The 21,883-nt window shown below is 35.2% G+C and overlaps 2 protein-coding genes across 2 annotated transcripts; both read left to right on the forward strand.

Moving 5' to 3' along the window:
- Window positions 1–1,678: 1,678 nt before the first annotated feature.
- Window positions 1,679–12,707, forward strand: trim16 (tripartite motif containing 16). Its single transcript, XM_051915464.1, has 6 exons — window positions 1,679–2,520; window positions 8,765–8,860; window positions 9,732–9,965; window positions 11,416–11,587; window positions 11,718–11,813; window positions 11,950–12,707. The coding sequence occupies exons 1-6, from the start codon at window positions 1,981–1,983 to the stop codon at window positions 12,528–12,530; spliced, it is 1,719 nt and encodes a 572-aa protein (XP_051771424.1). The 5' UTR covers window positions 1,679–1,980; the 3' UTR covers window positions 12,531–12,707.
- Window positions 12,708–14,487: 1,780 nt separating this feature from the next.
- Window positions 14,488–18,537, forward strand: tvp23b (trans-golgi network vesicle protein 23 homolog B (S. cerevisiae)). Its single transcript, XM_051915461.1, has 7 exons — window positions 14,488–14,580; window positions 14,823–14,896; window positions 15,246–15,390; window positions 15,498–15,587; window positions 16,701–16,838; window positions 16,954–17,082; window positions 17,724–18,537. The coding sequence occupies exons 1-7, from the start codon at window positions 14,572–14,574 to the stop codon at window positions 17,748–17,750; spliced, it is 612 nt and encodes a 203-aa protein (XP_051771421.1). The 5' UTR covers window positions 14,488–14,571; the 3' UTR covers window positions 17,751–18,537.
- Window positions 18,538–21,883: the final 3,346 nt, after the last annotated feature.

The following is a 21,883-nucleotide window of genomic DNA, read 5'->3' on the forward strand; positions in this document are numbered from 1 at the left end:
TTATGATTGAGTGATTTTGACCAAAATCATTGACTTTCGACTTGCTTTCACTGAATGCACATGAATGTAAGGGCTGATACTGAGATGTGCCTGTGAGAGATTTAAGATATGGCACATTGATTTTACTGACCAAATAAATTCAAGTAAACATTCAATACAAGGCTATTGTATGACTTCAAAACACTTGGAACGGAGCACACAACTTATATAGACTTTCATGTTGCTTTCATGGTGTTTTATTATCTGTCCCATTTTAATATGCATTGCATACAAATAGCACCAAGTTTTCAAGTTTTTCAGATGCGATTGGAACACCATTGGGGTGAGTACAAAATTATTATCATTATCATTTTGTAATTTATCTCAATCTTAAATGGATATTGCTCAACATTATACATATTCGGGGCCCCTAAAGGGATTTTGCATTCCCCGAGAAACTTGTATAAATGTATGTGTGTGTGTATGTTTATTTATTTATTGGAGTTTGACATCACTATATAAACTGCTAATGTATAGAAAAAAAAAATTAAAATGTCTTTAGTATTCCACAAAAGAAGGAAATACAGGTTTGGATCATGTTGCAGTTCCCTTTGTCCAGCAGGTGGCACCACTGACCTTCATCTCAAATGATTCTTCATCTGAAAAGCTTTTTCTCCTGTTAAGACTGAAGAGTAGCCACAAGATTATACATCGATTTTCATTAATAATAGTAATTATAATAATGCATTTTTAACGGCGCCTTTCATAACACCCAAGGTCACCTTACAAGCAATCAAAAAAGTAATATAAAAAGGGATTTAAAAATTAAATAAATAAGTAAACTAAATAACAATAAACAAATCCCATTAGCATCACAGAGTACAACAACACAGTAGAAGAACACGTTTCACCTCGGTTTGATCACTATTGAGTTTTAAAATGTTCGCTGAAAGCCAATCTTTAATTTCAGCTAAACAGCTAGACAAAGAAGGTGGAGGAAAAGAACCAGAGGGTTTGAAAGACAGGTAGATCTGGGTGTCATCAGTGTAGCAGTGAAAATGGATACCATATTTCCTGAAAATGTGGCCAAGAGGGAGTAAGTAGATAATAAATAGAAGCGGGCCCAACACAGAACCCTGAGGAACACCAGTAGTAACTGTAGAACGAAAATGTTTAAGTTGGACGAACTGAGTGCGACCAGAGAGATGTGATATAAACCAGGACAGGGGGTGCCAGTGATCCCTATAGAAGCTAACCTGTCAAGGAGTATCTTATGTGAGATGGTATGAAAGGCTGCGCTCAAGTATGGTTAATAACTACATCAGCTGTTTACAGGTGATTCATTTAGCAGACGCTGATATTTAAAGTAACTTAGAGCGCACTTATTACAGGGACTACTTACAACATGAACACCTATTTTGAATATGTAGAAGCATGAATGAGATTGATAACTGTGGAAGAGGACAAGATTTTCGATGAATAATGACTGAAATGTGAGTCTTTAACTGACACAAAGCTATAATTTAACTTTAGGGGCCGGATTGTTGATGGCCTGTGAAAGTGTTTTTTATTGATGAATCTTCAGCAAGAATCCAGGAATGCATCCTGTGTGAGTGATGTTAAATTGTTACATTTTCACAATCATTTTCATACTTTCACTGTATGGAAAAGAGCATCTCCTTTTGTGTTCCACATTAGAAAGAAGGTCAAATGGGTTTGTGGATGAGTAAATGAACTATTACCAGTAAGCCATAGAAACAATTATATCAGCTTGTAACTTAAGAAACCAAATTACAGAATCAACAGCAACCACATGCCCTCACGCTCTGCATGTTGACTCCGCCCATGTTACAGTGTAACCCCGCCCACCGCCTCTGGCTGTAAGGAAATGGTTGAGTTTCAGGGGGAGTGGCTTGGATTCAACTCACCTGTCATAAGTTTGGGCTTGGCTGCAACTTTAAACTGAAGTCAAAGCTCAAGACAGACAGAATAAAAGCAGTCATGGGCGACATGGTGCTGACAGCAGACCTCCCGGAACGCAGCATGGGTTCACATAAACTCAAGCAGAAGGAGAGCAATCTGAAGTCTACAGAGGAGGAGAAGAAGATTCAGGTGAATGGATCTCCAGAGACAGAAGGAGAAAAGGACAGCAAGATCACCGAGGAAAGCAAGATTCAAGAAGACCTCCAGGAATCAGAGGATCCTCAGAAGCCCCAGGATGAAGAGCAGGAGCTAGGACCAGATGAGGTCGCGTGCGACTCCTGCATAGACCGGCCGTGCCGGGCCAAAAAGTCCTGCTTGACCTGCATGGTGTCGTACTGCGAGGCTCACCTGAGACCGCACCTGGAGAACGTGAAGTTTCAGAGCCACAAGCTGGTGGAGCCGCTGCGGGACATCGAGAGACGGACGTGTGAGACTCACCGCGGGCCGCTGGAGCTGTACTGCTGCGCGGACGCGCTCTGCTTGTGTCAGGAGTGCGCGTCAGAGGAACACCGCGGACACAACGCCGTGCCCATCACTGAGGCGCGCAGGAAAATAGAGGTACCGCACGGCTGAAGGGCCCTTTGATATTGTTTTCTTATTTATATACTTTCTAAATTCGTTTAATAATGTTAAAATGTTACATATATAGATTTACGTATAGCTGTAATGAGATTCTACGTTCAAAAGATTTCTTTTTTTTAAAAACGAGTCTCTTCTGCTCACCAAGGCTGCATTTATTTGATCAAAAATACAGTAAAATTGTGAAATATTTTTACAATTTAAAATAGCTGTTTTCTATATGAATATATAGTAAACTGTAATTTATTCCTGTGATCAAAGCTGAATTTTCAGCATCATTACTCCAGTCTTCAGTGTCTCATGATCCTTCAGAAATCATTCTGATATGCTGCTCAAGAAACATTTCTGATTGTTATCAATGTTGAAAACAGCTGTGCTTCATATTTTTGTGGAAACCGTGACATTTTTCAGGATTTTTTCATCATTTTTTAAATAGAAAACTTTTGTAACATTATAAATGTCTTTACTGTTATTTTTTTATTTTACTTTATTTATTTATTGTCAATTTAATGCATCCTTGCTGAATGAAAGTATTACTTTCTTAAGAAAAAAATCTACAAGTAGGACCTCGGTTTGATCACTATTGAGTTTTAAAAAGTTAGCTAAAAGCCAATCTTTAATTTCAGCTAAACAGCTGGACAAAGAAAAGAACTAGAGGGCTCAGAAGACATCAGTGTAGCAGTGAAAATGGATACCATATTTCCTGAAAACGTGGCCAAGATAAAGTAAATAGATAATGAATAGAAGTGGGCCCAACACAGAACCCTGAGGAACACCAGTAGTAACTGTAGATGGAGATTTTCAGCATTTTTATTTTTTTTAATAGAAAACATTTGTAACATTATATATATCTTTGCTGTTATTTCTTTTGTCATTTTAATGCATCCTTGCTGAATAAAAGTAGTACTTTCTTTTTATTTCTGCCATGTAAAGATATATATGAGAAACAGTAAGAGTAGTATGTTCCTCCGAATTCAGCCACAGCATTTACTCTCATCTTATGAATGCCTTACTTATAGTTGTTTTTGCATTTTAAGCTAAAATGGGAGAAACCTAGAAAAAAAAACAAATATTTCACCTTTAAGGTGGATTTTAGCCACATTGTCTCCTATAATAAAACACAAATTGTTCCTTATATCTAATCTTTTTTTTCTTTTTTTTTTAGTGAAATAAGGAACAGAGGACTTTATCTTTCCTTACTCTCGCTGTCTGTGCAGATCATATGTAACAGGCATCAGTCATCATGCTATATCTGTCTCTGATTTAAAAGAACAGGTCACATGTGCTTATACAGTTTCAAAGGCCTGACAATGGGACTGATAAAGAACCATCAGTGCTGTTTGCTAAGGTTGTTACTGATAGGTTAGTGATGTGATCAAGCTCACACAATAAAGTTTAGTACTTAGTGCTTTAGGTGTGTATGATTCCTCAAATCATCTGTTGAGGAGAGTTGTGCTGTTACTAACCGTTCAAACAGCACGGTGACAAATTTTTCAACAATGCTACAATGTAACAAAAATGTAAAAGTAGAAAATTTCCATCACTTCTACTTAAAAATTTAAGTTCAGTTGCTTCCTTTTTAAGTATAATCTGTTCAATTTAAATTATATTGAACTGACCTAAAAGTTTAGTTGTATCCTGTATAACTTAAAAAAATGAAGTTGAAATTGGTTAAATTATTTTGATAATTTAAAGTAATGGAAAAAACCTATGTTGCCATGACTTATTATTGATTATATAATTTTTTATATCACTCAGAAAGAGACACTATTTTGATCATTTAATCGCATAATCTTCAGGATTCACTTCTTAAAATTGTCAAATATCAAGTAATAAACTGTTTAAAACAAAATGTTGGTTTAACTTAAAAAACAAAGTAACCTTATTGCATTAAAATTGAGTTCATTGAAACTAAAAATTTTAGTTAATACAAAAAAAAAGAGATTGGTTTAACAGAAACTCAAAAGATTATGTAATCTGAACAACATTAGTAAATCTAATTTGACTTGACAAAAGAAAAATGTTTAAAATATATATATTTTTTTTTACAGTGCTGATTCGTCTTTAATTAGGTGACTATTTGGTTATGCTGGACTAGTTATGTTTAGTTAAGGCTCATGTGTGAGTTTGACCCATTTGCTCTCCATTCGGTCTCATTGCTGTGAAAGATATCTTGGGATTTCTCTTTCGAACAGCTCATTGACGCATGTGTCAGTTAATGCATTTCTGGTGTAGTCTGATCTGAAACTGGTTTCGTAATTCTGCATCCAGTTTATGACGTCTGTGTGACATCATCTCCTCAAGAATGCAAAACATCTCAGAAACTTATGTGATAATCAAGACCCACATGAATATCACTAGATAAACTAACAAACACAATGTGCATCAGGAAGCAGCAAAATCTGTATGGTATTTTTTAAAGACTGGTTACTCAATGTAACCGGAACCAGAACATAAACACTCTTTTCATAACACGTGACATGTTTTCATGATGATTCAGCACCTGAACAGGTGGTTTAGTATGTCTTTAACATGCTTTAAACATTCCTTTATGTCTTTTCTAGTTTGTTTTTTGGCTGTGGCCGCATATGAACGCTGTTGGGTTATTTACAGTCAAGTTCTCTGGTATATTTGCATGCTAAACAAATAAAAGGGCTTTTATCCGGTTGAGTTTGAAAGCAGCTCAAGAAACATTTCCTACTATTATCAATGTTGAAAACAGTTGTTCATATCTTTGTGTAAACCATGATACATTTTTTTCAGGACTTTTTGATGAATAGAAAGTTCAAAAGCACAGCATTTATTTGAAATAGAAATCTTTTGTAACATTATAATCTCTTTTAAACTCCAAATATGACAAAAAGTGCCATAGAACAATCATAACTAGATTATTAACCAAATCTTCTCAAGCCACACAATTCATTATTTTCAGTGTATTAATATCCATTCCTAAAACTATACCGCAGGATATAACGCATGTACACGGACCATTTTTAAGATACATTCAAGGTGCTTCTAACATGCAAAAAGTGCTTTTTTGGGACTTGTTTAAATGGTTTGAAACAACATGAGGTTGAGTAAATAATGACATCATTTCAATTGTTGAACTATTCCTTTAATGTCCTTGACATTAGGAAAACTTTTACTGTAAATGCAGTAGAGCAAAACAATCCACCCTGCATGTGTGTGTGCTTGTAAGGGAGTTCCTCTCAAACGTAGAGTGAATGTGTTTGATGTATTGTTGCCGCGTGCGGAGCAGGGTGTGTCCTGCAATATTCATGGATCTGAGTCGAGGCAAGGCATTCTTAGGGACGTTTTAACATTAGGATTAGTTTACAGCATTGTGCAATATAAGTAACATGTTCAGTAATCCTGCCTGACTGGATGACAGAACTAACAGGCGCAGTAAGTCCAGTTACATTTCGAGAAACTTCATCTCAGCTGATGAACAGAGAAACTATGACACACAGATCACTGGTACATATCCAGTTTAACCACAGCACTGAGGTCATGACATTACTGCTTTGCATACTCATCAGTCATTTCATTCTCAGTGATGCTAATTCACTGAAACACTTTACATTACAATGTCCTAGTAACCTGAAGAATATGTGAATACCTGTGCAAAACACAACACTAAAATGCTAGACTGTTGAGTGTGGGTGCCACGTTGTTGCTAAAACCGTTTTTATGGTGGATTTTCATAAGTGTCTACAGGTGGTTCCTTGATCTCTTTATGCATTTAATATTAAACTTTGATTTATTATTTGTCCCACAATACACCTTGTAAAGTTTCCTTGTTCAGGTTTCACCTGAAATTTTGTCCCTAGGGCACCCATATCATTCATTATAGCACCAAAATAGATTTTCTTTGAAAAGTGGGACTTGTTACCACAGGATCAGTGAACAGCGTCTCAGAGAGCGTATCAAAGCATGTATTAACTCGAGAGAGAGAGAGAGAGAGAGCAGGAAGGAATATATGCAGTGCTGGGGAAAGTTACTTTTAAAAATGCATTACAATATTGCATTGCTCCCTAAAAAACTAATTGCATTTTTATGGAAAGTAATGCGTTACTTTTTCTTACCTGAGCTAGGCTTGCATGCTCGTTTTTTTTTTTTTTTTTTTTTTTTTTTAAACCCAAAAGTTCTGTTTTTTATCAAATGTTAAGGTCCTTTCACACCGAAAGTGAAATGAATAAGATTTAGCCTGAAAGAAATGCAAATTTAAACCTGTACAGTGGAGCTCAAACAAACCTTTCAGCTGTGCTGCCATTCTGAATTGCAGAAGAAAGTTCAACACTCTTACTTCAGCAAACAAATAAATGAAACACAAACTTCATGTTTATCTGAAGTCATTTTTGCTTATTAGTATGGTTGGATCATCAAAGGTCAGCAGCAAAGATACTGGTTAATAAAGTGAGACCAGACTAGGACTAAATCTGGAAAATAGGGCCAGATTTACTAAACAGGGAAAATTAGCATGAGAGATCAATTCCAAAAAAGCGCAGATGTGAGTGGACGACATGCAAATTAAAGAACACAGACGCAGCCGGATCATTTTCATAATGACCAACACAATATACCAAGAGCAGCACAAATTAGCGTCTGGTTTAACACATGCTTTTTTGGGCAGCAAATAATGGCGCAAATACCAGTAAATTGACTAGCGCAAACCTTAGTAAATCACCTTGCATGATTCATTTAAATATTCTCTTCCCATAAATTTTGCATCTGAAAGGGAAACTCCTACAAATGCATATGCAATAAGGTCAGCCACAAAAATAACTGTGTCCAGCGCTAATTTTTCTGGTTGTCTTTAGTAAATACGTATAGTAGTTTTTTAACGCCAAAAGAGGGTTTGCGCTGGCGCTAGCTGTTAGCATATCTGTCCCTTAGTCTAGAAATACAGTAACCATCATGTTTACACACAACGCCTCTGCGCTTACTCCTGATTTCTCTCAACTTGGGGACAGGAGAGCTGTCTTATTTCAAAAAATAACTCAGATATTTTGTTGTAAATTTAAAAGTAATGCATTACTTTACTACTTACTTGAAAAAGTAATCTGATTACATAACTTGCATGTAATGTGTAACAGTGCAGTCAGATGCAGGTCTATTATATGATTTTGGGTGGTCAGGGTGGAGTGAAAACACTCTTTTTGCTTTAATATAAAAGTCAAAGCTCTATTGTCTGAGATGTTCCCTTTAGAAAACCTACACACAGGACAAGAGTAACAACTCCTGAACATGAGCTGTGCGTTCAGTATGAAGTTTTTGTCTGAACTTGTCTGTGGAATGCAAAGCAAAAGCTAAATAAGGATACTGATTCCTATCCGATTACTCCTATGACTCACTAATTCAAAGGGATGCTCGATTTGGTCTGACCTTTTTCTTCACAACTGTGAGTTGTGTTTTTATCTCACAGTTCAGACTTTGTCCCTCAGAATTCTGAGTTTACATCTCGCTAAATTTTCCGGCCACAGAATAACAAAATAAAAAAGGTAACTGTGACTTTATCTCACAATACAGAATTTTTTTCTCAGAATTTTTCTCAGAATTATGAAAAAAGTCAGAAGTCTTAATTAACGTTTTTATCTTTTTACTCCATGTTATGTCATGTTTTACTCTCCATATATATATACAGTCAAACCAAAAATTATTCAGACATTTTTGATATTTTTGTTATATTTTTACTAGTGGGTGCAGGACACTATAGTTCATTTATGTAAGTGAGGATAGCAAAATAAAGTAAACTGTGACATATTATACCCAAAGATTCTTCATCCAATGGACTACCAGTAAAATTGATAAAAATTTGGAACCAAAAATTATTCAGACACTTTGACCTGACCATGTTTTGCTTAAGTGTTATCCGACATAATTAAGATTATTTTTTTCTGACACAGTTTAACTCTGAGATCTTGTCATATTTTATTACCATTTTTTAAACTATTGTGAATAAACTGTAATAATGAATAAAATGTTCAAGGTGTCTGAATAAATGTTGGTTTGACTATATCTATATATATATATTTAATCTTTTTTTTATTTTTTCAGGAAACATACAGTATAAATTGTCAATATTTCTTAACATTTCGTAATATTTTACCATGGACTGATTTATTTAAAAATATTAGTGTAACAATTGTTACATAATTTGCTATTTTAAAATGAAACTGGATTTTTATATTTTATCAACCCAATATTGTGTTTGTGTTTACAGAAAGAGCTTCATGACAAACAGACAGACATGATGAAGACGGTCACAGCAGCAGAAAACGCCATCAACAAGTTACAGGTCAACACGGTGTCTATAGAGGTAAAATACCGCATTTACAGTCTGTCCACAGACCTGTTCGCAACCCGTTTTACTTCTGTAGCATGAGGTATTTCCAAGTGAAACAGAATATTCAAAATGAAATTATTTTTTATCTACACAAGGGTCAATTTTGAAGCTCACTAGATCAAGTTGAAACCTAGAAATAATTGGACTTATTTACCTACCCATGTATCTGCTGTACAGTCAGTCATTTTGGATTTACTGTTCAAGACCACAATGCTTGACTAGTGTTAATAGTTTACATATTAACTGTACTATAAATGGAGTTCATTTCTTCTCTGAATTCAGATTCATGCGAGTGGGATCTGATTGACCTTTCTGGGTTTATTTTGAGATTTATTTGTGCTTGTAACAGTTATGTTCTGTTATACTTCAATTTCACTCTGTTTGATCTGTTCCTGTTTGCCTGATTTCCTAGTTAGTTTCCTCATTTGTTAATTAGTCTCACACACGTGTTCTGTTTCATCCTAAATTTGTTTCCTCATGTTTTTAAGCCCTGTGTTTCCTCAGGTCTTTGTCTGGTATTGTTTAAGTTAAGTGTAGTTGCTATTCGGACTTCTCCTCACATTGTTTATTAAAAGATTCTTTATTTAACTTGGATTTCATGCGTGTTAGTATACACATCACAGTGTCTTAATGGCAGTTTTGTTGTGCATTATGCTTTACGCATTTATTATAAGATGACATTTGATAGGTCATCATTGACATCCTTATGTTCAGAAAGTGTCTGGAGCTTCACATACGTCCCATTCAAAACATGATAGATGTTATGTGAAGGCATTTCCCTCCGGCTTTTGAAAGAACAACCCTATTGCACAATGACGTGTAATGACTCTCTGTCTGCCCGCAGGCGTCTGTGAAGGAGGTGCGAGGAGTGATCGAGGAGCAGTTCGACACGCTGCTGTCGGCCGTGGAGCAGGTGAAGAAGGAAGTGAGCGAGATCCTGGAGGCGGAGGAGCGGCAGGCGCTGCGGCAGGCCGAGGGAATCCGAGTTCATCTGGAGCAACGCTGCACTGAACTAAAGAAAACTCAGAGTCGAGTCGAGAAAATCACCAAGAACAAACATGACATTGACTTCCTGCAGGTATGGAGATCCGTTCATGACCTTAAAGTAGTTTGAGCACGTGTTGACGTGTACAATTAAACTGCACTAAAATTAAAAGATGTAATGCATCGACAACAGGGATATTGTTAACTAAAACTAAAATAAAACTATTAAAAACATTTTTTTTAATTGAAATAAAGCTAAAATAAAATAAAATATAATTATTAGATGGATAAATTGATTATAAAAAAAAACTAACTAAAATAAGTTTAAGTTGAAACTATGAAAGGCAAGCTTGTTTCCACCATGAAATAAAAATAAAAAGGTAATTGCAACTTTTTATCTCACAATTCTGACTTTCTTCCTCACAATTGCAAGTGTATATCCCACAATTCTGACTTTTTTTCTCAGAATTGTGATATAAACTCACAATTGTGAGTTATAAAGTCAGAATTGCAAGAAAAAAAGTCAGAATTGTAAGTTTATATCTCACAATTCTAACTATATCATGCAATTGCGAGTTTAAATCTCTCAATTCTGACTTTTTTTCTCTGAATTGTGAGATATAAACTTGCAATTGCATGTAATAAAGTCGCAATTCTGACTATAACTCGCAATTGCATGTAATAAAGTCAAAATTGCGTGATAAAAACTCGCAATTGCGAGAAAAAAGTCAGAATTTATATCTCGCAATTCTGACTATAACTCGCAATTGCAAGTTTAAATTTCGCAATTATGAGAAAAAAAGTCAGAATTGTGACAAAAAGTGGCAATTACTTTTTTAATTTTTTTATTTAGTGGCGTAAACAAGCTTCCATATGAATCACTAAAATTACTAACTGGAAATAAATAAAAACTAAAACTGAAATAAAAAAATGAAACCACAAAACTAATAAAAATGGCAAAAGCACATAATAAAATTATTTAAAATATATATTACTATGAAAATAAAAAAAACTAATTCAAAATAAAAATAAAAACTAATAGTATATGAAATAATGCTTGCGTTTGCATATGTTTAGCCATATAATTAATCATATCGTTTACCATTATGTGTCTGACGTATTACCATTCTGATACATCGATGTGTAGACAAGCCTCTATAATTCACTCTTCTTCCTCTTCTTCTTCTGAATCAGTTTCTGCTTCAAACATATATGGCTTTATTTAACTTTAAATAAAATTTTAACTTAATTTATTTAATTAAACCAATAATTTCACTTGCCATTGTGCAGCGTTTACTACAGTTGAGTGAGTGGATCAGGTAATCCGAGCTGGTGTGAGTGAGTGGAGGCGGAGACTAATTTGCATATTCATGGTTCCGTGTATACTAAATACAGCAAGGGTGTCGAGTTACATTCAAGCTGCTTTAAGGCATGGAGAAATTATTTTCACAGGAGGGAAAAAACATAAATATGATGATCAAAGATGAGTTTAAGGGATCAAATTATTGACTTTAATACTTCTATCAATATTGTGTTTTTTCCAGGAGTATTCAGAGTGGAAAAAGGAAGCTGTTGATGTGTCTTTACCTGGTGTTTATATCGGCCTCATGGATCGACTGCAGTTGTTCAGTCGTGTTGTCACACAGTCCACGAAAGAGATGTGCGCCAACCTGCTGACCTCGTACACCAACAAACTCAAAGACACCTTTAAGAACGGTCAGTATGCAAAACTACATACCTCCATACGACGTGCCATGAATTTGAGCATTTCAGAAACATCATTTGTGTTTTATAAAGCACTTTGAAATGTTGCTAACTTACCCAAATATCTTGTTTCAAATCACAGATAACATGGGCATAAAGACGACGGTTTATGCCATGATCGCTGCAAGACAGAACATGTCAATTCCGAATCCGAAGACCAGAGACGACTTCCTCAAATGTGAGTGTTCACGAGGGTTATTAGTGTTAACTGAAACAAAACGACAGTATAGTATGACAGCTTCTCAACTGCTTTAGCTTTCCATTAATATAGTTTGAGTGTATTTTTGGGTGATTGACTGTATTTTCTTTCATAGACGTCACGCCTCTGAACCTCGACGCAGATACGGCCCATCAGTTCCTGCGTCTGACAGAAGAACGGAAGAAGGTCACGAACACGACGCCGTGGCAGCACAGCTATCCGGAGCTTCCCGAGCGCTTCGAGCACTTCAAACAGGTGCTGACGGTCGAAAGCTTCTACCTGGGCCGCCACTATTTCGAGGTGGACATGAGAGGAGAGGGCACTCACGTCGGCCTGACGTACAAGAGCATCGACCGCAAGGGCTCCGAGAGCAACTGCTGCATCACGGGAAACAGCTTCTCCTGGTGCCTGCAGTGGAACGGACGCAGCTTCTCCGCGTGGCACAGCGATGTGGAGACGCCGCTCAGCAGCCCTAAAGCCACACGGATCGGCGTGTACGTGGATTACCCCGGCGGCGAGCTGGCATTCTATGATGTGGAGAACGACATGACGCTCATCCACAAGTTCCAGGCTCAGTTTCTGGAGCCGCTTTACCCTGCGTTCTGGCTTCCCAAGAAGGAGAATGTGGTTCTTCTGGAGCCCACAGGAGCTTCATCGTCTCTGAGGACCCCGTCTCCTGTTTCCTCTCCAAAATAAACTGCTTTTGCTTCTCGTATCCACAGCATTTCCTTAGTATAATGTCCCGTTTGCACCTGGTATTGATCTTGACTGGATAACCTGAGACATAAGAGATCTAAACTGACACTGATATTAAAGTTGTATGGCTGCTTCAGTTTATTTATATTAAAATACCTCTAGAAAAATACCTATAAATATGTTTTGTGTTGATGGTGTGTGTGGGTATGTATATATATATATTTGGAAACATTAATGTTTTTTGAAATTAGTCTCTTAATCTCACCAAGGCTGTGTTTATTTGATCAAAAATACAGTAAAAATTTGAAATATTATTACAATTTAAAATATCTGTTTTCTATATGAATATATTGTAAAATGTAATTTATTCCTGTGATCAAAGCTGAATTTTCAGCATCATTACTCCAGTCTTCAGTGTCACATGATCCTTCAGAAATCATTCTGATATGATGATTTGATGCTCAAGAAACATTTATGATTATGATCTGATTATTATTGTGCTGCTTCATATTTTTGTGGAAATTTTTTTATTTTTCAGGATTCTTTGATGAATAGAAAGTACAAAAGAACAGCATTTATTATAAATAGAACTTTTTTGTAATATTTATTCATTTCTTAAATGCCTTTACTGTTTGTTTGTTTGTTTGTTTGTTTGTTTTTAAAATCAATTTAATGTGTCTTTGCTAAATAAAAGTATTTCTTTTCTTTCTTTTTTTCTTTTTTTTTAAATCTTACGCCAAATTTTTGATTGGCAGTGTATCATGATTTCCCCCAAATAATTAAATAAATAAATAAATAAATAAATTATGCTAAAACTGTTTTCAACATTAATAATAATAAGAAATGATCTTCTGAAGGATCATGTGACAGTTCAGCTTTGATCACAGGAATAAATTACATTTTACAATATATATTAGAACAGAAACCTGTTAATTAAAATTGTAATAATATTTGGTCAGTCTAAGAGACTATTTTTAAAAACTTAATGTGTATATATATGTATATGTATATATATATATATATATATATATATATATATATTCATGCTGAAGTATATAAGTCAAGTTTCTCGTGTTTACAGTTATGTTGCTCAAGTGACCAAACCCATTTGACGTAGTTCAATATTCCAGCACATTTCACTAGGGTTGGTCACTGGTGAGGTTGGGTGGGTGAACAGGACAGATCTGACTCTATAATGACTCTGTACACTGTCTCTATGCTGCTGTTTCCTCTCGTATGTTATATTTTGCTTCTCTATGAGCTCTGACTGACTGACAGTTATTTTGCCAACAAAATAAACATCATCTGTCTCTGCAAATAAAAAATGATTACAGTGAAATGCTGGTATTTATCCAAGTGTTTTGTTGCCACGACCGGTTCCTCTAGTCTACAGACAGAATGTTACAGAGCATACAGGTACAGTGTCATGCTTCAGTGCATAATTGTCAAATTATGAGTATTTATTCGAAATTCTGAAGACATTTTTATTAAATAATTCACACATAAGAGTGTTACTTTCAACAATAATCACACTGAACCAATGCATAAAAATCAGAATTAGATTTATTGCCAAGTATGTTTACACTCACAAGGATAAAAAAATAATATATGCATATATTATATATATATATAATTGTGTAATATAGAGAGAAATATGCAAAGGAATGGAATACGAAGAGGTATTTTTAAAGTAATATAAAATAATATATATTAATAAATTTAATTATATATATATATATAAATATATATATATATAATTTAATCCAGAAATGTATTTTGAAGACTGTAATGTTAAATAAATATTAATAGTGAATTATGGATTACACGTGATATAAAATATATTATTTACTAAATAATTAAAAAATCATATTCAATATATTATCATATTTTGTTTCTGTTTTTCTGTTACTGCTGTAATACAAACAAAAGAAAAATCTGTTCAGGCGCATTGTAGTCAGTCCTTACAGATCCGGAAGTGACGTATCTTGTAACGTCATCAGTAGATCAGTAGCACCAGAAACGTTCGCAGATAGTCGTAATAATGAGGCTGGTGAGTGTGAAAATGTCCTTTTTTTGTAGTATTTTTAATACTTTTGAAACATTGTAAACATAGTTTATATGTAAACATGCTTGCGTTCCTCTAGTATGAGTTTAAGATAAGAAATGTTTTACTAATCTGGTTTAGCTTAGCATTCCTCTGACTGACAGTAAACAACTCAGTATTGAGTTTTATCGATGATTTAATTATTCTTCATAAGACTGACAGCTGTCATCTTCTCGTCTCGTTTCCAGGACCCAAATGATGATGAAGATGTGTCTTTATTTGATGCTGAGGAAGATTCAGCCACAAGAAAGAGCAAAATCAAGTGTGTCATCATTAATTAGTCTGTTTAGATCGTACAAAACGCTTTTTTTATGTATTTGATGACTCCGGTTTCGACTTGTTTTTATAGTATTTAATCGATAATATTTTACGTAAAATTGCACATTTTTAAGGACATTCAGGGATGCCCTCATTTAAAAAAAAAATATATATATATAAAGCAAATAACGTTTTATTATTATTTATAATATACCTTCTAAATAAATTATTATTATTATTAATTAAATGTATTACTAAAACAATATTTTTCATTCTAAAAATGCTTAATGTTTTCTTTTATGTTTAGTTTATAGTAATTATTACAGTAGAGAATAATGTTTGTGTGGTTCCAGGCATCCGCTGGCGTCCTTCTTCCACCTGTTCTTCCGGGTCAGTGCGATTATGGTCTACCTGCTGTGTGGTTTATTTGGAGGAAGCTTCATCGCCTGTATGGTCACCATCATCCTCCTCCTGTCATGTGACTTCTGGACTGTGAAGGTCTGTGTGGATTCGGAATAACTGATCAGGTGTCAAACAAACCTTTGAGTCTAAATATTAAACTTCAGCATGTAACTTGTCCTGCATACGTGTTTGTCTTCTTCTAGAATATCACAGGGCGTCTGATGGTGGGTCTGCGCTGGTGGAATCAAGTGGATGATGATGGAAAAAGCCATTGGGTGTTTGAGTCCAGAAAGGTACGATTACACACACAGTCCTTAGTAGGGTTGGGTGGCAAAAAAAAAATAAACATTTTTATTGCTATACTATTTATATTACAGTAGATGTATACTGCTTTGTTATTAATAGAAAAACGTGATTGATTAACACTACTGTTCAAAAGTCTGTATGATTGTTTCTTCTGCTCACCAAGGCTGTGTTTATTTGATCAAAAATACAGTAAAATTGTGAAATATTTTTACAATTTAAAATAGCTGTTTTCTATGTGAATATATAGTAAACTGTAATTTATTTCTATGATCAAAGCTGGATTTTCAGCATCATTACTCCAGTCTTCAGTGTCACATGATCCTTCAGAAATCATTCTGATATGATGATTTGCAAAAATCTTTTGTGACATTCTAAATGTCACTTTTGATGATTTGAACGCTTCTTTGCTGAATAAAGGTGTTAATTAATTTCTAATAAAAATGTCCTCCTCTGTTTTCAGGTTTGACTGTAGTAAAATTAATGCAAAAACTGACATTTTAAATCAGCATTTCAAACAAAAACATCTAAACCTTGACAAAAAGTAGTCGTTGAGATCGTCATAAGTATAAATCCAAATCCACAACTTAATAAAATAAGCATTTATGTCTAAAAAAAAACCACTACAGCCACTTTATATAGAACTATACAGACATCTAGTGGTTACAACATGGCATTACATACGTTTTTATATTTTTTACCCCCACCAGATGGCACTAATCTACCTTCAAAAAATTGGATTTTAAATGCCTTGTCTCTGTTTTATTTGGAATACTGCTTTAATTGAAAATTAAATTGTGTATTATTTTCAATGGGGGAAAAATAGCTAATAAAATGTTTATAAATGTTGCATAATATCATAAAATACCCTCAAAAACTTAAATAATAATCAAAAAACATTATTGAACAAAAATATATTACATTGGTTTTCCTGAAAACAAAAACAACAAAAAAAAAGTTACATTTGAAGGCTTTGGTCACTTTTGACTGCGAAGGAGCCGAGTGTGACCCCTAAACGAAGAGGAGAGTGTTAAGTGTGAATTTGCTTTTTTTGTGTGTGTGATTTATTGTGTGTTCCATTGACGTCCTGTGTGTGTTTACAGGCCACTGGGACTCAGTCTTCAGCATCACGAACCTCAAACGCAGAGTCTCGAATCTTCTGGCTGGGTCTGATCATCTGCCCCGTCATCTGGGTCGTTTTTGCTTTCACTACACTCATCTCTTTAAAGATAAAATGGCTGGTGAGTTCTGAGCTTCAGCTGTCTGTCTTCTCTACTGGCTCTCTTTATGAGGTGTTACACAGACACTGAGACATCTCTGAAGTTCTTCTGTGAGTAATCTCGTTTCCTCTGGCAGGCGGTGGTGATAATGGGAGTGGTGTTACAGGGAGCGAACCTCTACGGATATGTGCGCTGTAAAGTGGGAGCCAGAACAAACCTGAAGAACATGGCAACAAATTACTTTGGAAGGCAGTTTCTAAAGCAGGTGTGTTCACAAGACATCTTAAAGGGTTAGTTCACCCAAAAACGAAAATTCTGTCAACATTTACTCACTCTCATGTCGTTCCACACCTGTAAGACTTTCGTTCATCTTCAAAACACAAATGAAGATATTTTTAATGAAATCTGACAGATTTCTGACTTCTGACAGAAGTGTATTCACTCAAAACGTTCTTAAAGAGATCGTAAAATAAAACTATATAAATCGAGCGGTTTAAAGTCTTGTGAAGAGACGTGATCACGTTATATGATGAACAGATTTAATTTATCTTTAATTCACTTTGATCAGTGAAAATATGGTAAACGGAAGCTCAGCCGTACTTGCCAGATCAAACCTCAGTGGTTCTTGCTCAAATGTGCCGTGTGACAAGAGAATGAACCTCATTGGTTCTTGCGTGTCAGTCGAGCGTGCTTGATCTTCCATTTACCATATTTGTATGCGCCATGTATGTTCATTAAAAATGTCTTCAATCGTGTTTTGAAGATGAGTGAAAGTCTTATGGGTTTGGAATGACATGAGGGTTAGTAATTGTAGATTTTTGGGTGAACTATCCTTTTAATAATGTCCTAATTTAATTTTACACTTTCTGATGATACAGTATGTAACTCCATTTTGTTTATTTTCAGGCTTTCACAAAACAAGAGGAATCTTAGGAAGGAGTGTCTGACCTTCAGAATTCACACGATGAACTTTTAATATTTCATTTTTAAAATGATTGAAATGGTTACTTGGTTAGCTGATTTGTGTTGTTTGTTTTCTATAATTTGTTAAGCACAACCTGTTAAATAATATGTTTGACATTTAAAAATACGTTTAACTTCTTTATATTACTTATTTTTTAACTAACTAACTTAAAGAATGCAGATTTTTGTTATAAAATATTGCATGACATTATGTATTATGCTTCTGTTTTGCCGACAGTGACACAAAACAACAGATGTACATATTTATATACTGCAGTAAATTATTGTTTTTGGGTGGGGGGGATGGGGGGGAATTATATATACTTTCTCTAGTTAATGATATGAAAGTTGATTATTGAGTGATTGTATCTCATGTTCACTGAATTCAAGAAATGAAGTTGTAAAAAAAGGGGGGGGGGGTGTGGTCATCATAAACCAATTTTTATTTATTGGTTTAAAGAGTAGTAAAAAAGGCATTATTCAATAAATTATATCATTGTAGTATTGGAGTGACCACCAGACTCTCTCTCTCTCACACACACACACACACACACAATCCATCGCTTTATATAGGCTACCTAAAATTGTGCCTATGGAGGGCACTGATGTGTTTAATCATCATCAACATATATTTTTAATATAAATAACTATAAATGAGTTCCAAATGACACTTCCCAGATAGCAACTTTGTGTCGGCCCACATCTGCCATGTGTAAAAAAATAAATAAAATAAAACAGAACAACAGGAAATTTCTAACTTAACTTTTTGAGTTATCTTTTTACATTGACTCAGTTAAGTTGTATTTACTTAGAATTTTAAGTACTTTCAACTTGACAAATGTAGTTATTTGAACTTATAAAGTTTAGTTGGAATAACTTTACGAAACTAAAGTGAACTTATTTTTTTAAGTTTTCAATACCACGGCTGATGTTCATTTAACCTAATTTGACTTATTTCTTAGTTAAACCAAAAACAATTTAAATTGTTCTTATGTCAATTGTAAATAATTATTTTGTTTCATGTTTCATTAAGATCTTTTTCATTCACATGCATTACTGCAAATAATAATTGATCTGATGTCAGCCACTGAAAACATCAACTGCAAACAATTAAATCTCTCAACAGTCAAGATCTCAGCAGAGGATGATTAGACAGCTTTGCCAGATTTATTTATTCATTTATTTATTTATAATTAAAAATAATATATTTTTTAAAGTCACCATTTTGGTGAATAGCGTTTCCTTTAGTTGTGCTCTTGATCCTTGAATTTTTTGTTTTCTTTAACACTGGGAAGAAAAACACGCTTGTCGTGTTGAAGAAAGCTGAAAATCAGATACTTATTAATGACATAAGCATCATAAAGAATTTTGCTTCATTGATCACATCTGAAACCTCATCACTTGTTATATACAAGTCTCTATCTGGAAGGGAAACCTCCTGGGAGGCTGCGTAGCTGCGGGAAGAGGTGTTAGAGAGGCCAGCGGGTCTGATTAACCTGTGGTCTGAGTGGGTCCTAACGCCCCAGTACAGTCGCAATAAGCTGTACTGTATAAGGGTGTAACTCTGGTGTAAAATAGTCCATACAGCACATCATATACCGCCCAACGCCCCAGTATAGTCGCCATAAATTGTACTGAATAATGGGTGTAACCCTGGGGCAAAAATAATCCCTACATTAATCACATACCATGCAGGTAGTTAGCAAGTTTCACATTACAAATGATATAATTGAATCGTTTCGAACTCGACTGTCATTGAAATCTCATAATCCAGAAAAAAACGACCATCATTGAGATCTCTTAATGGAGCAAAACCAACCGTCATTGAGATCTCGTAACTGAACCAAAATGACCATCATAGAAATCGCGTAACGGAACAAAACTGACTGACAATGAAAACAAACTGTCATTGAAATCTCATAAAGGAACCAAACTGACCGTCATTGAGATCTTGTGACCGAACAAAACAGGCAGTCACTGAAATCTCGTAACCGAATAAAACCGACCGTCATTGAAATCTCGTAATTGAACAAAACAGACTGTCTTTGAAATCTCATAACAGAACAAAACCAAGTAGCACTGAAAACCTCGTTAGGGAACAAAACCGAGTGACAATGAAATCTCGGAGTGGAAAAAAAACAGCCGTTATTGAAATCTCGTGGAGGAACAAACCCGACCTTCATTGAAATCTCATAACCGGATAAAAACTGACGGTCATTGAGATCTCGTAAAGGAACGAAACTAAAGGAACAAAACCAACCATCACTGAGATCTTGTAACCCAGCAAAACCGTCTGTCACTGAAATCTCGAAATGGAAATAAACCAACTGTCATTAAAATCTCGTAAAAGAACAAAACATACCGTATTGAGTTCCTGAAACTGAACAAATGAAAATTTAACTGACAATGAAAACCGAGCATCATTTAAATCTCGTAAAGAAACAAAACCAACCATCATTGAGATCTCGTAATGAAACAAAACTGACAGTCATTGAGATCTCGTAAAGGAACAAAACCGATCGTTATTGAGATCTCGTAACCCAGCAAAACCGACTGTCATTGAAATCTTGTAACGGAACAAAACTGACAGTCATTGAGATCTCGTAAAGGAACAAAACCGATCGTTATTGAGATCTCGTAACCCAGCAAAACCGACTGTCATTGAAATCTTGTAACGGAACAAAACCGACCATCATTGAGATCTCGTAATGAAACAAAACTGACAGTCATTGAGATCTCGTAAAGGAACAAAACTAAAGGAACAAAACCGATCGTTATTAAGATCTCGTAACCCAGCAAAACCGACTGTCATTGTAATCTCACAACGGAACAAAACCGATTGTCATTGAGATCTCATAAAGGAACAAAACTGACAGTCATTGAGATCTCGTAAAGGAACAAAACCGATCGTTATTGAGATCTCGTAACCCAGCAAAACCGACTGTCATTGAAATCTTGTAACGGAACAAAACTGACAGTCATTGAGATCTCGTAAAGGAACAAAACCGATCGTTATTGAGATCTCGTAACCCAGCAAAACCGACTGTCATTGAAATCTTGTAACGGAACAAAACCGACCATCATTGAGATCTCGTAATGAAACAAAACCGACTGTCATTGAAATCTTGTAACGGAACAAAACCGACTGTCATTGAGATCTCGTAATGAAACAAAACTGACAGTCGTTGAGATCTCGTAAAGGAACAAAACTAAAGGAACAAAACCGATCGTTATTAAGATCTCGTAACCCAGCAAAACCGACTGTCATTGTAATCTCACAACGGAACAAAACCGATTGTCATTGAGATCTCATAAAGGAACAAAACCGACCATCATTAAAATCTCGTAAAAGAACAAAAGATACCTTATTGAGTTCTCGTAACTGAACAAAAAAATTTTTACTGACTGACAATGAAAACCGAGCATCGTTTAAATCTTATAATGGAACAAAACAGACCATCATTGAAATCTCGTAACATAAGAAAACCGACCGTCTTTGAAAACCGACCATCATTGAAATCTTGCAAAGGACCGACCCTCATTGAAATCTCATAATGGAACAAAACTGACAGTCATCGAGATCTCGTAAAGGAACGAAACTGACTGCTATTGACATCCCCTAAAGGAACAAAATCGAAAACCGACCGTCATTGAAAACTCGCAAAGGAACAAAACCAACCATCATTGAAACCTCGCAAAGGAACAAAACCGACCCTCATTGAAATCTCGTAGTGAAACAAAACTGACAGTCATTGAGATCTCGTAAAGGAACGAAACTGACGGTTATTGACATCCCCTAAAGGAACAAAACTGACCATCATTGAAATCTCGTAACGAAACAAAATCAGCTGTCTTTGAAATCTCGTAAAATAACAAAACCGACCGTCATTGAAATCTCATATCAAAATGAAACCAATTAAGATCTCACAACCGAACAAAACCGATGTCGCTGAAATGTTATAATGGAAACCTAAACAGGCCCAGTGCGGGCTTGCCCAGGCGAGGCCCAAAGCTTTGGCCTCACTGTGGGCTCTCTGTGAGCAGCCCATACTAGCGGACTTCCCACATTAAGCCCATGATGACCCAGTATGGGCCAGCCCGTT

The sequence above is a fragment of the Ctenopharyngodon idella genome, chromosome 12 (assembly GCF_019924925.1).
Source record: "Ctenopharyngodon idella isolate HZGC_01 chromosome 12, HZGC01, whole genome shotgun sequence".
In the NCBI taxonomy this organism is placed as follows: Eukaryota; Metazoa; Chordata; class Actinopteri; order Cypriniformes; family Xenocyprididae; genus Ctenopharyngodon; species Ctenopharyngodon idella.

Excerpts from the sequence above, each read along its gene's own strand:
- trim16 (XM_051915464.1), top strand. The coding sequence starts at position 1,981 with ATGGGCGACATGGTGCTGACAGCAGACCTCCCGGAACGCAGCATGGGT. Across the intron at positions 8,861-9,731 it reads TCAACACGGTGTCTATAGAG|GCGTCTGTGAAGGAGGTGCG; the intron begins GTAAAATACCGC and ends GTCTGCCCGCAG. Across the intron at positions 9,966-11,415 it reads ATGACATTGACTTCCTGCAG|GAGTATTCAGAGTGGAAAAA; the intron begins GTATGGAGATCC and ends TGTTTTTTCCAG.
- tvp23b (XM_051915461.1), top strand. Across the intron at positions 15,391-15,497 it reads GTGACTTCTGGACTGTGAAG|AATATCACAGGGCGTCTGAT; the intron begins GTCTGTGTGGAT and ends GTCTTCTTCTAG. Across the intron at positions 17,083-17,723 it reads GAAGGCAGTTTCTAAAGCAG|GCTTTCACAAAACAAGAGGA; the intron begins GTGTGTTCACAA and ends GTTTATTTTCAG.